Source organism: Diaporthe batatas (assembly GCF_019321695.1).
Source record: "Diaporthe batatas strain CRI 302-4 chromosome Unknown Contig00003, whole genome shotgun sequence".
In the NCBI taxonomy this organism is placed as follows: domain Eukaryota; kingdom Fungi; phylum Ascomycota; class Sordariomycetes; order Diaporthales; family Diaporthaceae; genus Diaporthe; species Diaporthe batatas.
In genome coordinates this window covers 5,346,464-5,371,433 of record NW_025408550.1, presented here as the reverse complement: position 1 = coordinate 5,371,433, position 24,970 = coordinate 5,346,464, and the positions used below count along the sequence as shown (strand labels likewise).

Sequence of the window (24,970 nt, the reverse complement as noted above, 5' to 3'; positions counted from 1 at the left end):
CCACCCTGCAGCGCCAAGGACCAATCAGCCAACATGCTTAGCCGCCCGCATTTAAGTTCCGCTGCGCTCGAATGGCATTGATCCAATTGCCTGGCTGCTCGACCACCACCATCACCAACAGGGCACCTTGGAGATTGCATCCCGCCAGCCCGCCAGCCCGCCTAACCGTCCTCGGCCCCCCGTGGCCCCCCGTGGCCCCCAATGCGACAGCAGCCTGCGCTGGACCTCAGGACCTGCTTGCTGCTGTACCGAGATGTGCCAGACTGCATGGGTGGGGTTTGTTGCAGTCGTGCCTTGTCCCACCGCAGCGCCCAAGCAGCCAAGCCGCCCGAGGGCCAAGCACCATCTCTCCTCACCTGGCCCAGATATCATCTCCTCCCCTGCTGTCACCAACGGCGAATCACTGATCGCGGAGAGGGGCCATTCTGCCTTCGTGCTGGGCTCACCTGGCTCACCCGCCCTATTGGTCCTCGTAACCTCCACACGGCAATTCTCCTGCTCCCTCTCGCCTTCGACTGAGCACCGAGCAAGGCGGCCGCCCACCCCCCCGACCCCCTCCCGGGACGGCCACTCACCGGACGGCCACTCACCTGGTGCCTCTTGGAGTCTTGGGGACGAGAGAGCACCGTCTTCCTCGACGCTCCCACGCGCAATCGCACGTCTGTCGCACCATCGGGTGACCAGCGACGGGTGTGATCACATCGCTTCGTCTTACTGGCTGATAGCAGGTCCTGTTGGTTCTGTCCGTCTCCTGGCCACAGGCCCGGCAAGCAACAAGCTTCCATACTGGGCCATCTATCCGTCTGTCTGTGTGATAGTGCGCCGCCCGGCCCGCTTGCATCGAGGACCACAATATCTGCATGCACTTCCTTGCCGAATTGATCGATGCTTGCCCACTCCCAGGGTCCACACCTACGACATCCTTCACGACCATTCTTTTCATCCAGCCAGCCAGCCAGCCAGCCAAGCAGGTGTGGTCGTCGACTCTTTTCTTCGGCTCGTATGCCCTGTTGTTCCCCACGCATGGCCCGTTGTGTGTGACATGCATTGGCGGGGAACAGGCCAGAAAGAACGGCCAGCCAATATTAAGGTCTGGTCTACCGCTGGGCCTCCCTAGCTCTTCACATCTTGTCGTCCGACCTTGAGCTCACTCACCCCAGGCAAACCCTGCCTTTTAAAGAACTTCGGCCCGCGTGGGTTGACATTTCGGATCCTCGTGCGAGATCTACTACGACTACGCTACCGCACGCCAACATCTCATCCCCCAAAGTAGCCCCGTCCCCGGCGGCTATTGAGGTGCAGCCCACCTTGCGGACGCCTGCTCGATATCAATCTAACCCTTCGTGTTGGGACCGCATACGGTGACCCAATTCTGATCGCCCATACTACGAACGCGGCCAGGCTTGTCCAGCTGTCATATATTGGCCTCCCTCCCGCCACTGACTGACGTTCTTTCTCTTTTCGGGGCGTGAGCCTGGATCTGGCTGTCACTTAGTTGATCTGCTTTGGACCAAACACCAAACAAACACCAGGGCTCCCAGGAGAAACTTTTGGCAACTCTACCGACGACCTGCGACCCCTTACAGCCTGTCCTTCCCACATTCCACCCCACAACTCCACGCTACTCGCTTGCATGGATACGATTCTCCTTTGCCCTGTCATATACGCAGCACGCCAAAGTCCTCGAGAATAGGTCGCCACTTACCGGGAGGTCCATGTCAACCGCTCGACGCCACTGCGCGCAGTCGCGTTGAGCGTACAACGGCCTTCTCGTACACAGCTGGCCTTGCCCCGCCGTGTCGACCATGGCTTCGCAAGTACAGCCTGCCCTTCGCGAGGCAGCGTCATCTGCCACGCGGAAATTGGCAGAGATCCTGAGGCGGATCAACATTCCACTGACGTCGACGAGTCCACCAGGCCTGGTGCAAGCAAACACGGTCGATCCCTGGACCAAGGCCGGGAAGTATGGACTGGGATGGACGTATTTCTCGGTAGCACTGATGATGTCGGTCGTGGTTGTCAGGGTGTGGCATTTCTGGCAAGACAAGATCAGGCAAGCCATTTACAAGCAAGAGGTCGAGCAATATTACCAGAACCTCTACAACCCGGAGACTGAATGGGGCCAAACTCCTTCGCAGTCTGGACAACTTACCGGGCAGCCAGCCACGGCGCGACACTTCTTCCCCGAGGAAGAGAAGGCCGAGACAGCCTTCCGCCCGAAATCCAACATGTCTTCCATTGGCTTCATCAACGACACCCTAGCCCTGTTCCGATGGACATTTTATCGGCCGATCCCTGATATCAGATGGCGAAAGCACAGATTCACCTTCTCATCCTTGTCGGTGTTGACGGTCGGCTTCATTGCTTTGGTGTTTGTCTCCTTGTACTGCTTCCTGCAGCAACCGCTGTACTGGGCCAGCATTCGGTACGGCTCACCACCGCTCGCCATCCGAGCCGGCATGATTGCACAGGCAATGACCCCGTGGATCATTGCTACGAGCATGAAGGCAAACATTCTGAGCCTCATCACAGGCATTGCCGCCGATCGGCTGAACGTGTTCCACCGATGGGCGGGTTACCTGTGCCTCTTTCTCTCGCTGGTCCATATGGTGCCGTTTTTCATACAGCCTGTATGGGAGGATGGGGGGATGACAGTCTTTAACAAGCTGTTCCCCCCGGGCAGTGGTATCATCTACGGCAGTGGCATAGCCTGCTTTGTTCCTCTCTGCTGGCTATGTGTGCTTTCCCTTCCGGTTCTGAGGCGACACATCTACGAATTGTTCTCTATCCTCCATGCCCCTGTTGGGTATGTATATATCGGCCTCCTGTTCTGGCACACCAAGAACTTCCTGATGTCGTGGGACTACCTCTACGCGTCCATCGCCATCATTGTCATATGTAATATGTGGCGATTTTGCAAGCTGAATTGGACCAAGCCGTGGAGAATGGCGTTTATGGTGGGAGATGAGGCCGCCATCCAAATCATGACAGAGAACACGATCAAGATCACCATTCCAACCCAGCTGCGGTGGTCCCCGGGCCAATACTTTTACTTGCGCATGCCGGGGATATCGCTACTCGAGAACCATCCATTTACCGTCACTTCCTTGTGCAGCGAAGACTTCCCCTCGGAATACGGTGAGCAGTACCGGGACTGCGTGCTGGTTCTCAGGCCATACGGCGGATTCACCAAGAAGGTACTCGAGACCGCCATAGAGAAGGGTCCATTCCACACGTACCGTGCTTTCCTGGATGGACCTTACGGTGGCATGCGCCGGGATCTTGCGGCGTTCGATACCTGCATCTTGATTGCGGGAGGGAGTGGTATCACATCGCTGATGTCACAGCTGCTCAACTTGATCAAGCGTATGCGAGACGGAAAGGCTATCACCAAGAAGATTGTTGTGGTATGGTCGTTGAAGCGCCTCGAGGCCATGGATTGGTTTCGCGAGGAGCTGCGCATCTGCCGCGAAGCCGCGCCTCCAGATAGTGTCACTTGCAAGTTCTTCGTGACTGCTGCGACTAGGAACTCGCACGGCGGTCCAGTTGGAGCGAGCGCCCGTGCGCCGCGGCCGATATCGAACATGTTCCATGACCGGCTGGACGGCTTTGTTGCAGGAATTGCCTCAAAACGCAACTCAGCATTGATCGCGGATGTCGCCCAAGGCGACCCAAACAGAGAAGCAGAGCTGCGAGCAGAGCAGCAAGATCGGTTTACCGCGCTGCCACAGCAGAAGTACCTGCAGCCACACAACATCCCGCCACCGCCACCGAACCCGCCGCCAAACAATCGCCAATCATACACGGACGAAGCACTGCGCCGTCTCGAAGGTGATAACGACCAGCCACAATCGAGAGACACCAAGGAAGACGCGTCCGAGCTGCCCAGTGACAAGGGCAAGCAGAAGGACTTCCACTTTCCTCCCCTGAAGCCCAAGGCGGATGGTCCATATTTCAACTACGCGCCGCCCAATTCGCCGGGCAACAAGCGGTTTAGCCAGCTCCTCGAACCCCCACAGACAGGGTCGCACCCCGAGTCGACCCAGCATTCCTCAGACATGCCCCGAGCACCTGATGTGCCGGAACTGGCGCACCTGCGCACTGATGTGGGCACGCTGAGCCGGCCGCGGCCGACGAGCACCTTTGGCCCGCCATCTGGATTCGAGTTCGGGTTCCCCGAGACGCCGACCGAGTTCCAGAAGAGTCTGATGCGGTTCGCGTTCCCTGTGCCACACGAGATCGACGGGGGCTGGAGCGTCGAGTACGGACGGCCCGACCTTGGGTTCATGCTCAAGGAGTGGGCGACAGGCGGGAGTGACGGGCGGGGAATACTAGGCCGGAGGACAGCGGTCTTCGTGTGTGGCCCACCGAGCATGCGGGTGGGTGTCGCAACCACCGTGGCCAGACTTCAGGCGGAGATCTGGGGCGACCCCATGTTAGAGGAGATATATTTGCATGCGGAGAATTACGCCTTGTGATTGCACATTCTGAGCCGGAGGACGAAACGGCTGATCATGAGACGAGATACCACTTGTTTCCCTTTCCTTTTGAGTCTATTGTACTACTATATCATGATGAGGCACGACACTGTATTGGGAGATACCAGAAGCAAGAGATTGCTCGCACGCCGAAACTGGCTGGTTGGGATTGGAGCCGGGGATGCAGGATGGCCTTGACAGGCAGACACACACACACACACACTATACATAATGCTCACGAGAGGGACACGAACGCTGCTGTCGCAAACACGTACAGGGGTGTGGAAGATGGGTGTAATTCTACATAATATCAAACGATCGGATTGATCTACAGGAGACTTATTGTGTACTCGTGCCCAAGCCAGTCCGACCTTTGATACATGTGAAGAAGCCGGCTCGGACGACAAGCCCCAAATGCGGTGGATCTGGATCTGGATCTGGTGATCTGCCTGTCTTTTGTGAGATCTTGTCAGATGGGTTGAGCCCAGCAGGCCATCAGCCCTTCAGCCTCAATGTCGAGAACCTCTGTGGCTGGCTGGAGGGTGTTTTCAGCATTTGGATTTTCCTGCCAGCCATGCCTCGTCCCTCCCGGAGTTTCGGTGTCACAATTAATGGGGAACAATGTGGAGCAGGCCCTCGGATCGGATCGAGTCGTGAAGGAGGAATAAGGAAGAAATCAAGACAGCTCACCGCACAGCTGCAGGTGAGGCGCCAGCCCACTCCACTGAGACCCGGGGCTCAGAGTCGTCGCTGATCGCGGCAGCCAAGCTAAGGTAAGGCTAGGTAGTCTGTTGGTCTAGTCTGCTGTGGGCTGTGTGGGCGGTGGGTGGTCGATCAAAAACGGTGCATGTGGGGACCGTTGGAGGGACCGTTCATGCGCCGCAGGTGGTACGTACTCAGTACTGTACGTACTCTGGTTCTGGTGTCTGGGTGCCAGGGGAAGGGAGGGTGTGTAAACATAGAAGACGTCACCTGGCCCGAAGGCTCAAGGCCACCTGAACAAGGACCAATTTTTTTGTCCTCCAAGACAGACCTTCTCGGGGTGGGATGGGTGGATTGCCTAGGCTACGCCGTCCCCATTCCTACGACGCAACAAGACCTCTCTCGTCTTTCATCATGTAAACTGTATGCGCAGGCCCGAACATACTCGGTCAAAGTACAAAGCTACACGTGCACGCGCATGCCACGATCCTCTGCTTCTCTCCTGCTCCACTACTCGACCATATTGCTGAGTTGTTTCAACGCTATCAGGAGACAAGCTCCACTCCGCCGGGGCCCCGAGAACTCCTGAGCTTGTGTCGCCAGGTCGCCATCCTCTCAGCCTGTCAGACCCCCGCAGCAGCCAAGCGCCACTATCCCCGTCTCGTGTGCTCTGACGGTGTTTCTGGGTGTTGAGCCTGCCTCCCGCTGCTCCCAACTGCAGACGAACGTGCTGCACATGCAGGCGATCTGCAGCTAACATCCGTATCAGACGATCCAACCCTCATTGTAAACAAAAAAAAAAAAAAAGTTTATCTCCTGGGGGGAAAAAAGGACGCACGCCCCTCCTGTCGCTCTCTTCCTCTCTTTGCGGCTACTACGAATCATCTCGCTCGTACAACATGACGACCGTTCAGCACCAACCCGTCGCCAACCGGCCACCGTCGCCCTCGCCGTCCCAGCTCCCGCCGGTGCCGGCATCGCCAACCTACTCGTACGCGTCGACCGCGAACCAGCCCTCGGCAAGCATGAACATCTCGAGCTTCAACCTGCCCCTGCCCCCTCCACCTCCTGCGGTGGAAACCGTTCTCACCAAAGCCGATCTCGCCGCCAGCCAAAAGTCATACGCCGACCTGCTGTCCTCAGCAAAGACATATCGCCTGGCCCTCGCCGCCCTGTCCAACGCCGCCTCCTCCTTCGGCTCCGCCCTGGAGTCATGCGCCCGCCTGAAGGAGGCTACATCCGACTCCGTGCATCTCGGCAACGCCCCCACCGCTGCTGTCACCTCTAACAGCGGCTGCACCGCAGACAGCCTGCTGGCCGCCGCCGGCGTGCACCACCTTATCGCAAACCACGAGCACATCCTGTCCGAGACGGTATACAGGAGCTTCGAGGTGCCCCTCCTCCACGAGCTGGACAAGTGGCGCCGGGATGTCGAGGATGAGGAGGCGACTTACCTGGCGGCGGTTAAGCGCCAGTCACAGGAGATCCGACGCCTCGAGAAGGAGGGCATGAAGCTGCACCGCCAGCGCGGGCCCAGGAATGTCTCCAAGTTCCGCACCCACCTGGTCGAGCTGACCACCAAGCTGGACGGCTTGACTAGCATGCACGCCGACCACAGTCGCACCCTGCTGCGCGAGAGTCAGGACACGAGCGTCAAAATCCTCGAGTCGAGCTGCAGCCTTGTACGGGCCGAGGTCGACATCTTCGAGTCGCTCGCGCGCAAGGGCTGGTCCGGCGGCGGGCTGGATGAGCTCCTGGAGAAGGGCACCGACCTCTTCGCCACCGAGCCGGCGCCCGCCGAGGCCGAGGCCGACACGAGCAAGCTGTTCAGCATCCTGCCGCCAAAGAGCATCCTGGCCGACACGGCGTCCGACTCGGGCATGGGGCTAGCTAGGGTTATCGGCGGTGGTGGCGGTCGGAAGGGACATGAGAGGGCAGACAGCCTCGGTGTCGTATCGGAACCGTACCAGAGCTTGGCCGGCGCCGTCACCAGCCCGGAGCTCAGGGTGGTGCCCGACACCGACAACATCAGCATCTTCTCAGCCGACTTTGCCAGCAACGGCAGGCCCAGGATGACGCGGCCCTTCTCGCCGCAGCCCGTGAGGGTTAACCCGGACGAGGTGATGGGCGGCGCCGACGACCACTTCCAGGGCGGCGGCAGCTCAAACGTGACGAGCGACGACGACGGGCCCCCGTCGCCTGCCACGATACGCAACGGTGGGAGGTCGGCATCCGCCGACGGCTTCCGTATGCCGTCATCGCATACTGACCTGTCGCTGCCAATGAGCGGAGATGAAGATGAGCACCCCTGGGGCAATAAGAGGATCTCCTCCGCGGCGTCGGACCCCGACGAGCGGGAAAGGAGGTGGAATACTACCGATGACGGGATGGAATAGATTCGTGGAATCCCAATACTCTTTTTCTCGGGAGGGGCAGGCCGGGCGGTACCAGTCGTTCATTCATGTTAACAAGCTAGGCGTCACGGTTTGGTATAGAAGCATTGCTGTTTTGGGTCTCGTGGCGTAATTACAGGCTGGTGTTCTCTCGTGTGGTATTCTCTTTCCTTTCTCCTCAAATAGGTACATGATACGGTTGTATAACCCCCCCTTTTCCTTATCTAGTCCCTGCACGCCACACGCCAAACCTCGCAAAAACGCCCTATGCCAAAGACGCTATATGCATTGTCATCCAAATCCGCGCAATATCTCCCAGTCCACGACCACAAAGACATGTCCTCGCGGATGCTCTCAGACTGTCCCTCACGCTACGAAACATAGACCCCCTTGTGATGTAGAGCCGACCCGCGCGGGAAGCAATCAGGTCCCGGTCTATCCTGCTCTTTACAAGATCAACAACTTTGCCATTTGGGTACCATCCCTCGAGTGTCCAACACAGAAAAGTCGTCTCAGTCATCTTTGTCGGCGCTGACAATCTCACCACCAAACAGTCGGAACATCAGGTCCAGCCAACAGATGAACTTCCAGTAGAGCGACGCGTTGACCCAGTCGAACTCGCCCTCCTGCGTGCGCGGGACCTCATTCCCGATCATGGACCCGCTGAACCACTTGATGAAGGGGATGCGGCCGAGCAGCCGCTGGGCGTACGACTGCTGCGGCCGCAGCGCCTGCTCCGCCGGCAGCAGCACGACCTTGCGCGCAGTGGGTATCCTCCTACAGTACACGCTGTTCTCGGGGCTGGCCCCTGCTGCTGCTGTCACCTGGAGCTGGTCGTTCGCCGCCGGGGGCCCCGTCAGAGTGTTATTGGAGGCTGACGAGGAGCCGTTGATGGTGCCACTCTCGACGGTGCGGCTGCTGGCCTGGGAATGGGGTGGCGACATGTCCACGTCCATGGCGCCGTCGCCGATGACGACCTCGGACGGCAGCCCGCCGGCGGGGAAAGTCGGTCTCAGCTCGCCAGCCGTCCTGTTGCCGCCCTGTCCGGGGCGCCTCCATGGCGCGGGCACCTCGTCGCCCAGGGCCGCGGTGGTGGCGTCTGGGACGGGCTCGTCGCGCAGCGGGGGCAGGCCGCGGTAGGGCTCCGCATACACTAGATGGCCCAGGATGGCCTGTGGGCTCGAGAACATGGCCGCCTCGGCCGCCTGGCTCGACTCGAACGTCACCTTGACCCAGTGTGAGCCGCCGTCCGCCCGGTTCACCTTGGCCCTCTCCTCCGGGGTCAGGGCACGGCGCCGCGAGTAGGCCGGGTCGCGCAGTTCCGACTTGTACCGCCTGATCTCGAAAGGCGGATCCCTAGGGTAGTCCTCGCAAATGCGCCCTGCGAGCTGCTCGTAGTGGTTGATGGCGGCGTACTGCTGGTCGGTGTGCTTGAAGCCGCGGAGGATGATCTCGGTTGGGACGTTGGGAATGTTACGGGCTGTCGCTGGCGTGGCGGCGGCGGCCGCGGAGTCGTCTGTGAGATCTTTGGTCGAGGTCGACGGCGGTATCAGGGGCTGGACGGTGGAGGCTCTTCGTTGCCTTGGGGTTGCCGACGAGGGTTCTTCTGTCGCGTCCCCGCCTTGTGAAGACTGCTGCTCGAAGAAGGCGGCAAAGACCTTGCCGGCGGACTGGATCGTGGGGTCTTCGCGCCTAGCCGGGGTCGCGGTTTTTGACCTGGATCGCCGCGTCGACTTGCCAAACGCTCCTGTTTCGGGTACTCCGCGTCGTGCTCGAACGTTGGTCGGGTTGCCGTCTTGCCTGGAGGGGATATTGTCAGCTACCGAGATGCATGGAGGCAGCGGGGATGCAGAGTAGTAGAGACATACTGTGGCCATATCATTGCGTAGGGCCTCTGGACGCCATCCTCGCCGACGTATTGTTCCTCGTCGGGGACATTGTGTAGAATGAGAGGGGCCATGTTGTGGTGGGTGCGGCACGCTCCTCGAGCCCGAGCGAGCCAGGCAGGGCGGGTCTGATCCGGACGTGGTCGAGTTCGAGGAATGCACTTCGATTCCCTGGTGTGGAAGAGATTTCAGGACGTCAGTGTCTGGAGCAGGCGGGGGCTGGGTTGGTTTTCTGGCCGTTCTGATGCGACTCAGGTTGGGATTTGGCCATGCGACGCGGTTGAAATTCTGCCTCTGCGGGCTGTCTACTCCGTACTCTGCCCCAGCAACAGATGGGCTGGGCTACCAAGCAGGGGGGCCTGCCTTGCCTGCCAGCCTGCCAGCCTGCCAGACAAGGGCTCACTCGGGTCTACCAAGCTCTTCCCTGTCACCCATCCTTATCGATACGAGGCGGCCACGACCGTACTCCGTACAGCTGCACTGTGCACAGCACGTACTCGGCACTCGGTAGCTCCTTGTTGGGGCTGATTGCTCTGCATGACTTAGACATGGACATACACAAATGCACCTGAACCAACTTCCTCTGATTTCATCGGGGATACAATCTCATCTCATACCGTCATCGGTTCTGTGCCCGTCTCCCTCCCTCGCGAACAGCCTGCACTGAGCCTGGGCCGCTATGGATGGTGAGCCGAGCTACACCGTCTACATCCGGCTGCCCTTCCCCAGGGGCGACTTCGTCGATCCGCCGCCCGTGAGTGACCCGGCCCTGTACCGGCACACAAGTCCATCACGGTACTGATTAGCATTTCATCTTCATCAGGTAAGATGGGATGCCTCCAAAGATGAGTCCCTTTGGAGGATCCTCTCGGGTGTTGCAAAGACCGAGATCGACTGTGAGTTGATTTCTGCCTGGCTTGGCTTTGGCTGTATTGCTTGCCACCGAATCAACCATCGGCTAACATGGTCTGATCCCAGGGGTGGAACTGTAAGTAATGAGTCCATCCGACAGACGCCCGATATACAAGCTTATCACCACTTCTTTGTACCCTTGCAGAGCTGCGAGGTTCGAGGTTACCGTGGACTTTCTGCTCCAACAGGTCACCTACCTTACCGAACGCCATGCCTCGCAGGTCCGAGCTCAGATGCGCAAGGCCACTGCTGCGGCCAGGAGCTCAGCTGCGCCATCTCCCGTTCCTGGCTCTGACTCGAATGCTGCCCTCGAGGCAATGAGGAGGACTGGCTCCTCCCAAGGAGCGTACGGCCACACGAGAGCCCCCTCCTCCCTTTCCATCCGCAAGGACTCGCCCATGCCACCAAAGAATGACGCCGGCGGCCCCGAGACTCCCAGGATAGGGACTTCGGCAGCTGCGCCCCACGGGTTCGGCCCTCCTGGTCGGCCACCAGCATCGCGGAACTCGTCTTCCGGCACGACAGCACAGGTTGGCAGCACCGGCAGCACAGCAGGATCGCTGAGACATAGACCGGGCGCGGTGCCGACTTCGCCTCGCTCACAAAACAGGCAGCGCCTGCCATCTCTGCCAACCGTGCCCTCTTCGGTCGCGAACCCTGCCGGCCCGGCGTCTCCTGCTCCGCGAGCCCACGACCCATCCTCCCCGGGCCCGGCTGACTCGGCGTCTCCCGAATCTTCTGCCTCCTCCAGCCCCGCACAATCTCGCATTATCCGACGGCCTCCTCGCTTCCAGCAGAAGCAACAGGACCAGCCCGGTGGAACATCTGGGTTTGTTGATGACGACGATGACGAAGCAGAGCCCGCGTTCTTGCCTTACAGAGCGAAGCCTCCCACATCCACCGAAGCCGGCGCAAGTGGCGCCGATGGCAGCGACCAATTCACTGACCCCAGCGCCACGTTGCGAGGGGACCCCCGTGACTTTGCCTCCAACGCCGCAAGGCGATTGCAGAATGTCACCGGCCCTGATCTGAGCGGTCAAGGCAAGGGGAAGGGAAAGGAGAGGGAGCGTGTACTCCAAAAGTCATCCAACTCTGACTCTTCGGAGAATTCGGCGGCCTTCATGTCTAAGCCGTCATCTAGTGGCCGCAGACACCCCTCAGGACCACTGTCGCCGCGCAGAACGGCTGAGCTGAAGCGAAAGGTGTATTCGAGGGAGGGAAGTGACGGCACGCCGAGCATGGGCAGCAGCTTTAGTGACTTGGATGGTAAGTCTTCCGCAGGAAATCACCAGGTCCGCCATGTTCCACGATGCTGATATCCACGCCACAGATGCCTCAGTGACCCAGTCAGCCCTGGAGGAAGCGCTGGCTAGTAAGATGCAGGGAGGAAATACAATCGGCAGTACAATCAGCAACGTCTTTAGGAGTCGATATCTGCCCAAGTGAGTCTGCAAGCTGAGATCTCCCTCGCCACACCACGTTGAGCTTGAGTAGCCATGCATTTGCGATGGAGGAGCTGGAGGTGGACAGAAGCGACGCGGGTACTTGCTGGTGCTTTCGCGAATGGGACATGACTGTGCTCTCAGCTTGGATAGTCATGCGTGCACAAATCAGTCTATTTCGACTCAAGGCATGCATGGAATGAAAACGCTCCCGAATGACAATTTTATCTCGTTCAACATAGGGCAGTCAATACCAGCCGTCTAACCTTGAGAATGCTCCCGTAATCAATGAAACCTCTCTGGAAGAAAAGGCCCGGCAGGTTGTTGTGAAACCTTATTAGAACATTTTGACTCTGCAGTGTTGCTTCATAGTTCTGGCACTGTCCTGCTTCCCTTGCGCTAGTCTAAAGTATGGGGTTTGTGGGTTCAAATGTTGAAACAAGCCAATGGTGAACTCTCCTTTTTGAAGCCAGCAGGTATTCCTTGTGCGGCCGAGGTTCTCGGACCCAGATGCACAGGGAAGGATTTCAGTCCTGGTTGCTTTTGAAAAATACCTACATACTCAAATCATCCGGATCCCTGGGCGGAGTCTACGGGGCGAAAGTGAGGCTGCAGTCATGACTACTCCGGGACTTCTGGATGCTGGAGGTTGGTCTCTGTCGAACATCATCACCAGCCGGACCGCGGTTCGATTGCTCCTTGCTTGGCTGGCATACCGGCTCCTCAAGGCCCTCTACAACATATCTCCCTTCCACCCTCTTAGCCGTATCCCAGGCCCGAAATTGGCAGCAGCAACCTACCTGCCAGAGTTCTATTACGATGTGATCAAGTTCGGGAGATACACGAGGGAGATCAAGAAGATGCACAAGACATACGGGCCGCTCGTTCGAATTAGCCCTAACGAAATCCACTGCAGCGACATCGATTTCAGTGATGAGATCTATGCTGTGGGCGGCCGAAAACGTGACAAGCCAAAACACCAGGTGAGCGGGACTGTGTAAGTGATCCGTCCCATGGGCCTGTCAAGCAAGACTTGTTGTGATCGTCACTCACGCACACCAGGATCAATTTGTCCGAGTTTGGAACCATCGGGCACGACCTCCATAGGGCCAGGCGTACCCCCGTGGCAAAGTACTTCTCTCGCAGCAATGTTGCGAAGCTGGAGGGGGAGATCAAAGAGCACGTTCAGATGCTATGCGACAAGCTGCTGAGGCACAGCGGCAAGGAGCCGTTCGACGTCAAGACCGCGTACAGCTGCTTCACGGCTGATGTTATATCTTGTAAGTGGTCAGCGCCCAGGGCCACGAAAGCAAGATCTTGCCCTTGCCTGAAAGATTACTGACCCGTTGCTGTGCAGCGTACTCTTTCGGCCAGAGCTTTGGCTTTCTTGACCAGGATGGGTGGTATCCAAACTTCAAGGATCCGACAGAAGCTGCGCTGCAAACCTCGCACTTCTTCCGATTCTTCCCATTCCTAAAGCACCTTGACCAAGTAGCCACATGGATTGTGGATTTTCTTCCTGTGGACGTTGCCCTTTTCGTCAGGACGATGCAAATCGAGATCCCAGCCAGCATCAACCAGACCAGGGAGAACGTAGAGGCTGGCCTTATCAGTTCTGAAAAGCGGCCAACCATCTTCGGGTCCCTGCTTCTGGAGGAGGAGCTGCAGTCCATCGAGAAGGGTACCAAGAGGCTCGCCGCCGAGGGCTTCGCCATTCTCGGCGCGGGCACAGAGACGACCGCCTCGGCGTTGGCTGTCATAACATACCACCTTCTAACGAAGCCGCACCTCCTGGTGAAGCTGACTGCGGAGCTCGAGCGACACGGCATCACGAATTCTCCGCGGGAACTGCCGGCTTTCCCTGACTTAGAAAAACTACCCTACCTCGGCGCTGTGATCCAAGAGGGCCTCCGTCTCTCGTACGGAGTGGCTTCCCGCACCGCCAGAATTGCTACCGAGGAGGATCTGGTCTACCGAGGGGAGTGGAACAAGAAGCCAGTGGACTATGTGATCCCAAGGGGCTACGCCATAGGGATGTCGGCCTATATCACCCACCACGATGAGACAGTCTTCCCCAGCTCGGACGAGTTCATCCCCGAGCGGTGGTTGGACGACCAGAATATTCGCCGCAAGGAGGTCGAGAAGGGTCAGATGGCCTTCTCGAAGGGCAGTCGAAAGTGTCTAGCTATGAAGTAAGTTCAAACAAGCCATCATTTACTCAGATTCGGCGTAAACCGCTCGCCGCTGCTCTACACAGGCGCTTCGATATCTTAATGGGTACTGACCGGTGGCCGAACCAGTCTGGCGCTCTGCGAGATCCACTTCGTCGTTGTCGCCTTGGCTATGCGGGTCTTCCCTCATATGGCCTTGTTTGAGACAACCGAAGATGACGTGCTTTACGATCATGACATGTTCATACCGATGGTCAAGGCTGGGAGCAAGGGAATTCGTGTCACGCTGAAATAGGAAAATCGAACGGCGGAAAACGCCTCCACCGGCACTTCAGGCATTGCACTAAGCTTTCAGACACGGTGGCTACTCTGTTTGAATTTCTATTTGGCACTTTAGAAAACTGGCAAATTATCTGAACTCAGGGGCCGACGAGGCATCACTCTCGAATGCCCAGGTGCACAACATATATAGAAAATATTGGGGATTCATGCACAACGGCTCGAGCGTCCTTGGTTGGGTGACCAAGCTGAGAATTGCCACCCACAACTCGATTGGCAAGCCCTGTGTGGAGTCTTGGAAGAGGTCATCTCTTTTCACTCCTTAGACCTCTTCCCTGGATCCGACGGCAATCATTTTGGAGCTCTAAGTGTAATCCGAGTCGCGCAAAAACTGTGTACTTGACATGGAGCAAGCCCTTCTTGAAACCCGGATCGACAATGGCCCCCATAGCCGGGTCCATTTGAAGATATGCGCCTTGTGCTGGGGCGGGGGGCCGCCGACTTCATCTTCTTCGACAGGGCTGATTGAAAGGTGTCAGCAAAACCCTGAGATGCCGAGAACTGGAGAGGGGTCCTATCTCCTGGTGCGCTCACGGGTTGGAACTGTGAAGGTGGCAACCGCGCGCGGGCTTTGAACTTTTCTTGACTTCTCCTGTTCCGTTCCGGTGGCTTTTCCACCTACATAGGCTGGAACTCTTCCGTAATCAGTTGAAGTACAAGAACAGGGCGTATGCACCTGCAATATGCAGCATGGATTAGGCTTTTATGTGATTCCTGTATGGATCCAACTTCATTTGGGCTTTCAAGTGGAACAAGATTTGGTCAGGTAGCCTGGCCGACCTAGTGCGGAGAGACAGCAGGAACTCGTGGACGGACCGAAATCACTACCAGCTTTTAGGGTTCCCCATCGGTAACTTGCCCAAAGCGATATTGCGCCCAGGCAAAATTTCCCTCCTGTAACGTCCATACTTGCTTTCCAACATCCGGCTCAGCAGCACCAGCGGCGACGTGAACCGGCATCAGATGATCCATCCACGGGTGAGCTTTCTTGGCGTCAGGACGGCCACAAATGGCGGCCAGCATCATTTGCCTCTGTTCCACTGGCGCCTCCACGGCCTCTTTCAGCGCATTGTCAAAAGAAACAGCGTATGGAAGGGGCCGCGTGGGGTCGTCTGAAGTCATAACATCCCACATGTCCCGAAGATTGTGAACCGACATCCCTGCGCCAATTATGACAACACCTTGGTCTCGAAGAGAAGAGACGGCCTGCCCAAGGCGGTAGTGCTGGTCTGGGTCCTCAGACTTGAAGAGAGAGACTTGAACCAGGGGCACGTTGAGGGGATTTTCAACCGGATCGAATGCTAAGTGGCCATCAGCATTATGGCTCGTGGCCAATTATCTTCGGGAGTCCCGTTCACACCTACCGACGTGGAACCCGGCCCAGACTCCGTGGTCTAGTCCTCGTTTAACACCTTCAGCCTTGATGCCCGCTGACGAGAGCAAGTCCAAGATATGGGTTGCTAGTACTGGGTCTCCATTGCTGGGGTATCGAGCTTCGTACATGTAATCCGGGAATCCGTAGAAACTGCTATTCGGTCAGTGGAATCCAGAGGACCAGCACGTAAAGGGCCGAACACACTCGTATATCAGGTCGTTCTCGACGGCATTATTGACCTGGATGAGATTGGACTTGGCTTGCCAGTGCGCGCTGAAGACGACAACCGCCTTTGGCTTCACCTTCTGTGTAATCTCTTTCCCGATACCCTGGAGTACCGGATAAACAGCATGTTCCTTATTGTACATGACATCTGGCTGATTCCGACGTTGGCTTTAGTTCAACAAGATGAACGGCGGGATTTGGGCACGTACACCTCCATGGCTAAAGAAATAGACAGGTGGCCTGGAAGACATCGTCACATTGGTGCTCGAGCACCCGCTCTGAGATCTGAATCTGGAGAGGGCGGTAGCCACCTTGGAGGCTGGCGAGGGCAGCGGCAGCCCGGCAAGCAAAGAGTAGAAAACCGCGACCAACGCGACCAGAATCGACACTACGGCAACGCCAACCTTGAGAGGTCCTTGAGAAGCCATCGAGGCGGGAAGATCATGATGAAGAGAGCCGGGGACGCTCTGGGGTGGAGCAGAGGTCACTTATCACCTGGATGGCCTGAGGTCGAGAGGTTTAGCTAATCCCGGATGGGTTCCGAAAGGGGGGGGGGGATCATGGAAGGCTGAAAGGTAGAATGACCCCAACCCCGGCCTGTCAGCGACCCACCCCACTGAGGACCTGCATAGGTAGGTACAACGTCAGGGGTACGGTACATGAACCTCCTCCACTCCGTTCGGCCCACTCACAAAGCACAGGCACAAACAAGACTGAGAGTTATCGCAAGCCCCAAAGGCCACACACTTCCGCCAGCGTCCAAGGCAGAGCCGCTTTTGCCACGGGCTACCAACTCTACAGAGGCGGACAGAATGGCTCTCCGATACGCCCAACCCCTCGTGTTCCCCGCTGCGAAGAGCCACACAGCCACCGTCATCTTCGCCCACGGCCTGGGTGATACCGGTCACGGCTGGGCATCCGCCGTGGAGAACTGGCGACGGCGACAACGGCTTGACGAGGTCAAGTTCATCCTACCACACGCGCCCACAATCCCCATCACTTGCAATGTGAGCAGCCAGGTCGTCCATCATGTGCACGAGTCGGTGCTAACCTTATCCCAGGGCGGCTTCAGGATGCCAGGTTGGTTCGACATCGTCAGTGAATACCCGCCGGGCAAAGCATTTGGGTGGACATGACTGACAGCCGCGGCAGAAAGTACTGGATGGCAGTGTCGAGTCGATGCGCGAGAACGAAGATGCCGAGGGAATCCGCACCTCGGCAGACTACCTGTTGTCCCTCGTCCAGTCCGAGATTGACGCCGGCATCCCAGCCGACCGTATCGTGCTCGGTGGCTTCAGCCAAGGAGGAGCCATGTCAATCTATACAGGCCTGACCGCCAAAGTCAAGTTCGCAGGCATTGTGGCGCTTTCCGGCTGGCTGCTTCTCAGCAAGACCTTCCGTGAGGTGTTGGCCGCCGGCCCCAAGATGAACGAGAACACCCCGATCTTGACGTGCCACGGTGACTCCGACCCCCTTGTGAGGCCCGAGTTGAACATGCTGAGCTACCAGGTGCTCAACACCTTGGGGCTGAACGTGACACGGAAGACTTACCAGTAAGCAGAGCAGCCCTGACGGAAGTGCTCATGGCTTAGCTAACCTTCCATAGGGGCCTAGCTCACTCTGCATCGCTGGAGGAGCTGGATGACGTGGAAGCCTTTCTGAGAGAGAGACTGCCTGCCTCAGCAGACAAGGCAGCTACCGCCGCCGAAGGGGATGGCAAGTCTGAATTGTAATGATTCTGTAGACACAGCAGCGTCCGTGCCTGGATTGAGTACCTAGGTACTTGAAGCGTCTGACTTACGGCGTACTCGAGAGAGGTGGGCCAGGATTCCGTCAAGAAGCTTGACTTGCAACCAAGGAAAATGTGAAATGGCGATTGAAGGAGGCCACGTCCGTCTAGGAGGAGATGAGCATTTGGTGTACTTCGTAGCTGGCACTCAAGTCGCGGGTGATTAGAATCAAACCGAAATCCTGGAGAGGACTCGCGCCCAGCAGAAGAGCTGAACAGACTAGACTTTCATAACTGTTTTTCAGACGGCTTGCTAGCGTGGATGAACTGATTCCTCCGTTGACCAACACTTCTGCCACGCTGCTGCCCCCAGTCCAACGGACTTCACTTTCCTTCTTTGCACCCTACCTCGAGAAACGTCGAAGCCCTCAACTGGCAGCTGGTGACCATACGTAACCTCACTTCAAATCTTCCTTGTAAGTACACTCACTGTCTTGAGGTCATTGCCTGCGCTGTTCAGATCGACACTTCCTGGAGCTGCGCAACCCCCCAGCCTGCTGCAGGCTCTGGTACCATTGCATGCCTGGGTACACTGTTACCACACAAGCAAAACTCCGTCGAAGACCCACCAATTCTGATTTTCTCCATCTTCATGGCCATTTCTTGCCCTACAGCAGAATTTCAAACAGTGGTAGCTGACTTCCCTCACCACCAAGCTCTACGATCAACATCCTCAAGATGGCAAGCACCAAAGAGTCCACCACCCTGAACGAGGCTCAGACCAAATTCTTGGCGATCCTGATGCGAAACGTCAAGGGTAAGCCTGACATCGATGTAAGCTCTTCCTTCCAAGATGACTTCCTGCTGTTCTGTGAATCTGCAGAACTGACATCGCTTTCCCTGCCTGTTCAAAGTTCGACGCCGTCTCCAAGGAGCTTGGAATCACCCAAAAGTCAGCCAAGGAGCGCTTCCGACTGCTATCGGTCAAGATGGGCTGGAAAGACGGCCCTTCCACCCCGAAGAAGCCTACAGGAGTCACCAAGCGTACTCCTTCCAAGGTCGGCGGCGGAAAGAGGGCGGGAAAGGACAAGGCGCAGCTGACTCCTGACGACCGCGACGAGTCCGACGAGGAGGTGAACAAGATGGACTCTTCTGATGAGTTGGTCAAGGATGAGGGAGAGGCCTGAGCACAGGTTTATTGTGGTGCCTTGCATCAGAGCGCTCCTGTCACTCAAGTCCAAGGAGCCTGAGGGGTGATTGATGATACATCGCGGCTTCTGATCACATAACTACATACGGTCACGTTTCGGCCCATTTTCTCCTGGGCTGTTCATACATAAGGAACACAGAAGCTCCAGGAAATTTCTGCAAGCTCTTCCCCAATAAGACTTTGTGATTCCCTTCTGAATTGCTTGTGCACGATGAATCAGCATTCCACTGTATTGAAGAATCTGAAGGTCTGGCCCGTTTCAAAATGCATGAGCCCCTCCACCCACTCTCAACAGGTTTCCATTTCCAAGCAAAACAGATTCAACACGCTTCGCCACGATTAAACGCTCGAAAGTTCCTCCAGATGTTACCATGATCAAAATATGAGCTTCTCAAATCCATCTTTATTGCTGACAGCCTCGGGTGAATGAACCGTCTGCTTTTACAGAGACACATATGAATACACGCAATTGGGTATGTTGACATGAGGCTGTTCGACTTTCACATTGAGCTTTGATCAGGGGGTTGTACAAAGCCACAAGGGATAGATCTATGGCCAAAAAATCATTGTATTTGTCACAACCCGCAGCGGAGATTGGGAGGAAATACCTCCTACTCGAGATCACCAAGGGCCTGGATGCTCGTGGGAGCGATGACAAAAATGATACCCTTATCTGGTTCAATGGCCCAGAAAAAAAGTCAATTGACCTATTTAATTAAAGTACTCTCTTCTCTATGAGCATTAACCTTAGATGTGGGTTAATTCTGGGCGATAGCTTTGATGAAAACCCACTTTTTAATAATGACTACAATGTCCTTAACAGCAAGATCATGAAACTGGCAATGAACTCTTCAAATGAGCATGGTATGAGGACAGAGGGCCATTCATGATCTTCACTATGCAGGAGAGATGGAGTAACCCTGGATGGGGGTAAGAGAAACACTGCATACTCTACATATGTAATTTTTGCCTCATTTAATATGATGAAGTTCAAGTTGAGCAAACCAGAACGAAATACTTCCAGCTGGGCACGACAAGAACAAAGCAAATTCAAATGAATACTTCCAGGCAAACAGCTGGATGGTCCTATAGGAGGCCACTGCCACTACACTATTCCAAATGTTCACCAAAGAGCCATCCAAGTAGCACTGCAACCAGCTTCAGTGTGTCAAGTTCAGCCGATGAACCAAGCTGTGTCTAGATTGCTCAGTTTAAGAGGTTCAACTTGGATCCCCATTGTGAAGATGAGATCGCGACGATGCCATCACCAGGGGCAGAGATTGATGCCACCTCTGGGAGCAGAGGAATCATCTGCAGGCGGAATCCTACTTAACACCAACCTAGTTCAGCTCAGAGCTTGGGGGGCTCTTCTCTTCTGAACCAACTCTACTTATCCACACAAGAGGTCCTCCTTGGAGGTCTCTGTAGAATCCCTGTGCAGTAAACTCAGGCGATGGCCTTTTCTTAGTTGCCCATCTTTGTTGAGGTCTTTTAGTCAGCCTAACTGGGTGCCTACTTACTTAAGTAAGTACCTTAAGTAGGTAGGTATTCTGGCGTCCCACCCTGGAAACTACCACCACACCAGTACAGAGGTACTGACCCTCCTGTGGCAACTTTGGAAGTTGGGACGAAACCTGGGAAGCTGAGCACCCACAATGGCCCGTGCGTGCCAGGCCCTCTTCCTTCCACCAGGAAGGGCAGCTGCAAACGACTACAACTGCCCCTCGAGATCCGTTGACCGTTCGCGAATTTCTGACCATCGCCATCGACAAACAAGTCGTCGAGATGGCGACCAACGACGAACGGAAGAAGGCCACCAGCCTTCAACAGGCGATGGAGACCGTAAGTTCGCTTCATTCTCGCCTTCCTACGCTCCTCGTATTTCCTGACGTTGTTGCCTCCCCCTTCCCCGTTGTCTTCGTCTTCGTGGTCGCCGTCCTTCTCATTCCCATCTTGTCGGCAATAACCCCCCCCCCCCCCCCACCAAACGCACACACGAGCACAGACACACACCAAGTCGACCCTTCTGACAAAAAAAAACAGCAGCTTCTCGCCCTCGAGAATCTGGGGACCCTCACCTCAACCGCGGCGGACGAGGTCCGCAACATCGTTGCCGAAGGCATCGCCAACAAGTTCGGCGAGCTGTACCGGAGCTTTCCCTGCACCCGCGAGGGTGTCCAGATCCGACGGGACGCAGTGCCAAAGACTTGCTCGCTCAGAGAGAGCGTCGAGGGATTCGTTGCAAACGCAAAGTAAGTCTTCTTTGAACAGCACCCCCTTCGCCAACCTTCAAGCCTGGCAGCACCGCACCAAGGTAGCTCCCTCCAGTTGCTCGCTGGGAGGCTCCCACCATAGTCTTGGCCTGCAGCATCGTTGCATCCACTCGTTCAAACAGATTTGTGCATCCTTGGCCATCACCACTGACCGGGGTGGTGACTGTCGTCTCACAAGCCCTTTGAACACTCCCTGCCCTTGACTCAGCCACCACCTGGCCCCGATTTGACGAGCCTTCTGGGCTTTCATGTTGACGCCGAAAACTAATGCACTTCGCAGTACCCTCGAGAAACCCAAGAACAGGAGCCGAGAGGTCCAAAGGAAGGCGTACGTCATGGCTCGGTCGATATTTCCATGTTTTAAATAACCCAGTTTCAATCCTCCTGAGCTGTGACTGAAGATTTTTCAACCAGTGCCGTCCAGACGACTACCGAGAAAGATCGCCTGGCATTCCAGGCGCTTGCTCAGGTCAACCAGCCTCAGCATAAGTCGAACTTGACGGTCGGACAACCTGCGCGATACGAAAGGGTCGAGACTCTTGAGACGCCCTCGCCTAACAAGCAGCAGCCAGAGGCCACAAAGGGTGGCGTTGGCGCTTCCCAAAGCTTGCACCAGTAAGTGTCATTCAAATGATGCTGAATTCCCATGAATTACATTTACCCACACAATTGATAGGGATATTCTTGAGAGCGGACAGAAGGCCTGGGATGCTTTGCTCGCCAAAAAAGCCGCTGAGAACACGGCTCTTTCTCGCAATTACGACCAGAGAAAGCAATCCGCGCAAATAGCGGGTAAGCCTTCAGCTCCCGTAGGAGCCGGAGTGTACAATGGCGGACGGACTGTGGCTGCTGCGACTCTTGCGGCTCCAAATAATGGAGCCATCACGCGCCAGGGAGGAATGCATCCTCGGTCACTCGGAGACACTGCTAAAGTCAGTGGTGGGGGAAACGACCGTCATACTACTCCCAAGGAGTTGGTCAAGCCGCCCAGCAAACCCATTCCTGAATCCAGCGAGGACCTCATCGACTTTGGCGTCTGAACCCTCCGAGAACTCCCGTCTTTGTCTACTACATTCACCTCAACGATGTTGTCTCCAGGTCCCTCCGATAAAGCTCTTTACAATCTACTCCACCTACACGACCATGACTACGGCTGCCTAACCAGTGGACCAAAGCTGTTACAAATGGGGCCCTGCCTTTGAAATCAAGAAGAAGATCGTGGCCTGTGACTTAGAAAATGCTGAAGTTAGGAGACCGGAGGTGGTAGACGAAACGGAAAGGATGCACCATGTTGATAGGCTTCCAGACAACTTTGCTCAGATAATGGCACATAATGCGACAGCTGTATATTTCTGAGCTTAAGTTATTGGCCACACAGCGTCCGATTACTCAAAATTCTGTAACTGCAATAGGATGAAATGAGCCAACGGCGGGGACCGGAAGACTCTGCTTTGGCATTCGCCAAGCTTCTGCTAAACACATGCCGGCACATTGTGAATGTTTTGTGGTTTCGCTTCTATTCCGTATACGTCCGAGGACATATGTGGTTTCGCTTCTATTCCGTATACATCCGAGGACATATATGGCGCCTTTATACGGTGGTAAGCACTCTAGACCTAGCGCTTGGAAAGAATATAATGTTGATAACAGTAGTTATAATATGTTAGGTGCTGTGAATGTTTTGTATAGATGAAATGAGTGGTAGTTCAAATGATTTGGTTAGAGTGACCAAGGCCGGGCCTGTTAAGGACGGGGGGAGGATGTTTGGGCACTGTGCCATCAGCCCCTCCAGGATATCTCAGCGGAGGGAATGCGATTCTATGTCCACTCCCTACCTAGGAATTCTAGTGACTAAAGACTTTGGCACTTGGGCACTCGATCAACACAAAATTCAGGATATAGCGCTGGGGCAGTATCAGTACCTTGAGTTTCTAGACCCACACCTGGGCTTCTATGAGAGTTCATAAACATGTGCCGTGGTGGAGCCTAACTTGGCCCTGGAGGCTCCACAGTCCAGGGGACTATGTTAAATCCACCAAGCATCTTACAAGGAGCCAAATGAGCTGCAGAGGGCCGGTGCATCTGTTTTCTCAGAAGTATTTGAATTGACCGAATTACTACCTACGTAGCTTGAAGAACTCTCCGCGGGGCGTCTTGCAATCAGTGCTTCATCAGGGAATCAAAGAGTACATGTACTCATGCTGTCATCAAGATTGTGGCCGAAAGGAGAATTCAACGAGTTGCATTCTCGGCAGCTCCTTCACTTTGATCCTCCCGAGCGTCCAAAATCTTGGAATGCGATAGGCTCAAGGGGCAGCACCGGCAGGTTGACCTCTGTGGGTCTTTTCATAGCGACCCCTCACCCTCAACCTGGGCCTCAGGGCCTTCACAGCTTCAATGGCAAATTGTCCCAGTCCTCGGACTCAGTGAATTCTTGATGCAATGAAAGTCTAGGCGGCAGTACATCGAGGGAGATCTAGTGCTCGCTTGTTCATTTGTACCTCTTGACTTTCAATGCTCAGAAACAACCTCCCTGCCAGTGAACATCCGTCACAGCCCGCCGTATCGTCTACCCAGTGTCCCAAACCCCCCGATACTCACCGTATCGCAGATAATGGAGCCCAATAGACACCAGATCCTTCACCCTAGGGCGTGGGCCAGATGTATGGTAGTCGGCACAGGGTATCCGGGGTATCAATGGATAGTCTCAGAAGTGTCTATACTGGCAGCTAAAGCCACCTTGAGCTGATGCATCCACTACACTTTCGTTAGCGCACACTAAGAGCACTCGAGTCAAACTGACTCCACACTCACCGCTGCAGTGGCTATTACAACACCGGTCTGTATCTGCAATTCCGGGGCACGGAGCTAGCGGTGCCTGTCAGCGTCTTGCACGGGCACGGTCGAGTCCTGCCTGAAGACGGCCTACCTTTAAGGCCAAGGCCCGCCAAACACGGTGTACACCGACCACCTGGCCTCTTGTCAGCATGGTAAGAGGATTGAATGGTTGATTCTGTCTTACCGCTGCAACGATTGGTGACGCAGTCACTGCCGTCATAACACCCCCCTAGTCATGAGGTGTCAAACACCAACACATATACCAAGGTCCTCAGTGTTTCTATGGGGCCAACCTACTGCCGGTAGTCCCTAGGGCGCATTTGCCAATTGCTTTGCGAATCATCAGTATTCTGGATAGACGTCTTCATATTTTGGATGCTTACTTCGATCACACATTCCCGTGACACATCCATCCCCTCCCATGCAGGTACCTGCAGTGTTTTTGTCAGGCGGGAGGGTGACCATGCTCAGACTAGGGAACTTACCGCCTGCGGGTTGGAGTTGTTGGGCAAGGGAGGACGCACTGAATGCGACGAGAATGAAGCTGGAGAGAAGCATTCTGGGTGCCTTTTTTCTTTTCTTTTCTTCAAATGTGCCTAGATTTGGTTTTGTCGAGACGAGGAAGATTGTGCTGCCAGACAACCTCCTTATGAAAGGAAAACAGGACTCGAATCGGGAGTCAAGGCCGTCCTCAGACGCGCTTATTGTTAGGTTCTGACCGCGCTTGCGTAGGCTGCCGTGGAAAATATAGTTTAATTGTTAGCTTCAATGCATTGCCACGGACTGTCCGGTTCTCGGCATGCCCGTCGAGGTGAAGCGACCTCGGGAATGACACGGAGAGCTAGCTAAGTACCCAGGTACTTACTTTGACTTCGTTAGGTAGATTGGAAAAGCATCCCGTAGTTTGCACTAGATGGTTCGCTCCCGATGCTTCCGGGAAAAGGACCAGGAGCCGCAGGTTTGGGAAAAGCTCGACTCCAAACAAGCATAGTATCCT

General features: G+C 55.9%; 8 protein-coding genes across 8 annotated transcripts; 6 read left to right on the top strand and 2 right to left on the bottom strand.

The window, feature by feature from the left end:
* Positions 1 to 90: 90 nt before the first annotated feature.
* KVR01_003417 (uncharacterized protein) lies at positions 91 to 5,198 on the top strand. Its single transcript, XM_044783228.1, has 2 exons — positions 91 to 1,090; positions 1,161 to 5,198. Exon 2 carries the CDS (start codon positions 1,806 to 1,808, stop codon positions 4,476 to 4,478), a length of 2,673 nt encoding a protein of 890 aa, XP_044648432.1. The 5' UTR covers positions 91 to 1,090; positions 1,161 to 1,805; the 3' UTR covers positions 4,479 to 5,198.
* A 312-nt stretch (positions 5,199 to 5,510) lies between these two features.
* On the bottom strand, positions 5,511 to 9,783 carry KVR01_002591 (uncharacterized protein). Its single transcript, XM_044794854.1, has 2 exons — positions 9,442 to 9,783; positions 5,511 to 9,373 (listed from the first exon to the last, which is right to left on the bottom strand). Exons 1-2 carry the CDS (start codon positions 9,531 to 9,533, stop codon positions 8,086 to 8,088), a joined length of 1,380 nt encoding a protein of 459 aa, XP_044647606.1. The 5' UTR covers positions 9,534 to 9,783; the 3' UTR covers positions 5,511 to 8,085.
* KVR01_002107 (uncharacterized protein) lies at positions 6,080 to 7,576 on the top strand (the record flags this gene model as incomplete). The annotated part of the gene is made up of 1 exon (XM_044783278.1): positions 6,080 to 7,576. One exon carries the CDS (start codon positions 6,080 to 6,082, stop codon positions 7,574 to 7,576), a length of 1,497 nt encoding a protein of 498 aa, XP_044647122.1.
* Positions 9,784 to 12,430: 2,647 nt separating the features above from the next.
* KVR01_003224 (uncharacterized protein) lies at positions 12,431 to 14,279 on the top strand (the record flags this gene model as incomplete). Its single annotated transcript, XM_044784358.1, has 4 exons — positions 12,431 to 12,808; positions 12,946 to 13,093; positions 13,171 to 14,005; positions 14,114 to 14,279. The coding sequence occupies 4 exons, from the start codon at positions 12,431 to 12,433 to the stop codon at positions 14,277 to 14,279; spliced, it is 1,527 nt and encodes a 508-aa protein (XP_044648239.1).
* Positions 14,245 to 16,446, bottom strand: KVR01_003955 (uncharacterized protein). The gene is made up of 4 exons (XM_044794651.1): positions 16,133 to 16,446; positions 15,903 to 16,075; positions 15,688 to 15,848; positions 14,245 to 15,624 (listed from the first exon to the last, which is right to left on the bottom strand). The coding sequence occupies exons 1-4, from the start codon at positions 16,349 to 16,351 to the stop codon at positions 15,158 to 15,160; spliced, it is 1,020 nt and encodes a 339-aa protein (XP_044648970.1). The 5' UTR covers positions 16,352 to 16,446; the 3' UTR covers positions 14,245 to 15,157.
* Positions 16,447 to 16,566: 120 nt separating this feature from the next.
* On the top strand, positions 16,567 to 17,971 carry KVR01_003294 (uncharacterized protein). The gene is made up of 4 exons (XM_044787131.1): positions 16,567 to 16,930; positions 16,985 to 17,017; positions 17,076 to 17,476; positions 17,530 to 17,971. The coding sequence occupies exons 1-4, from the start codon at positions 16,583 to 16,585 to the stop codon at positions 17,654 to 17,656; spliced, it is 909 nt and encodes a 302-aa protein (XP_044648309.1). The 5' UTR covers positions 16,567 to 16,582; the 3' UTR covers positions 17,657 to 17,971.
* A 419-nt stretch (positions 17,972 to 18,390) lies between these two features.
* On the top strand, positions 18,391 to 18,839 carry KVR01_003947 (uncharacterized protein; the record flags this gene model as incomplete). Its single annotated transcript, XM_044785525.1, has 2 exons — positions 18,391 to 18,486; positions 18,567 to 18,839. 2 exons carry the CDS (start codon positions 18,391 to 18,393, stop codon positions 18,837 to 18,839), a joined length of 369 nt encoding a protein of 122 aa, XP_044648962.1.
* A 1,808-nt stretch (positions 18,840 to 20,647) lies between these two features.
* KVR01_002447 (uncharacterized protein) lies at positions 20,648 to 22,175 on the top strand (the record flags this gene model as incomplete). The annotated part of the gene is made up of 5 exons (XM_044790546.1): positions 20,648 to 20,704; positions 20,909 to 21,114; positions 21,416 to 21,463; positions 21,550 to 21,750; positions 21,812 to 22,175. The coding sequence occupies 5 exons, from the start codon at positions 20,648 to 20,650 to the stop codon at positions 22,173 to 22,175; spliced, it is 876 nt and encodes a 291-aa protein (XP_044647462.1).
* Between the last annotated feature and the right edge of the window lie 2,795 nt (positions 22,176 to 24,970).

Excerpts from the sequence above, each read along its gene's own strand:
- KVR01_003417 (XM_044783228.1), top strand. The coding sequence starts at position 1,806 with ATGGCTTCGCAAGTACAGCCTGCCCTTCGCGAGGCAGCGTCATCTGCC.
- KVR01_002591 (XM_044794854.1), bottom strand. The coding sequence starts at position 9,533 with ATGGCCCCTCTCATTCTACACAATGTCCCCGACGAGGAACAATACGTC. Across the intron at positions 9,374-9,441 it reads TACGCAATGATATGGCCACA|GCAAGACGGCAACCCGACCA; the intron begins GTATGTCTCTAC and ends TATCCCCTCCAG.
- KVR01_003955 (XM_044794651.1), bottom strand. The coding sequence starts at position 16,351 with ATGGCTTCTCAAGGACCTCTCAAGGTTGGCGTTGCCGTAGTGTCGATT. Across the intron at positions 15,849-15,902 it reads GAGAACGACCTGATATACGA|TTTCTACGGATTCCCGGATT; the intron begins GTGTGTTCGGCC and ends ACCGAATAGCAG. Across the intron at positions 15,625-15,687 it reads CTGGGCCGGGTTCCACGTCG|CATTCGATCCGGTTGAAAAT; the intron begins GTAGGTGTGAAC and ends ATGGCCACTTAG.
- KVR01_003294 (XM_044787131.1), top strand. The coding sequence starts at position 16,583 with ATGAACCTCCTCCACTCCGTTCGGCCCACTCACAAAGCACAGGCACAA. Across the intron at positions 17,018-17,075 it reads TGCCAGGTTGGTTCGACATC|AAAGTACTGGATGGCAGTGT; the intron begins GTCAGTGAATAC and ends CAGCCGCGGCAG. Across the intron at positions 17,477-17,529 it reads GTGACACGGAAGACTTACCA|GGGCCTAGCTCACTCTGCAT; the intron begins GTAAGCAGAGCA and ends AACCTTCCATAG.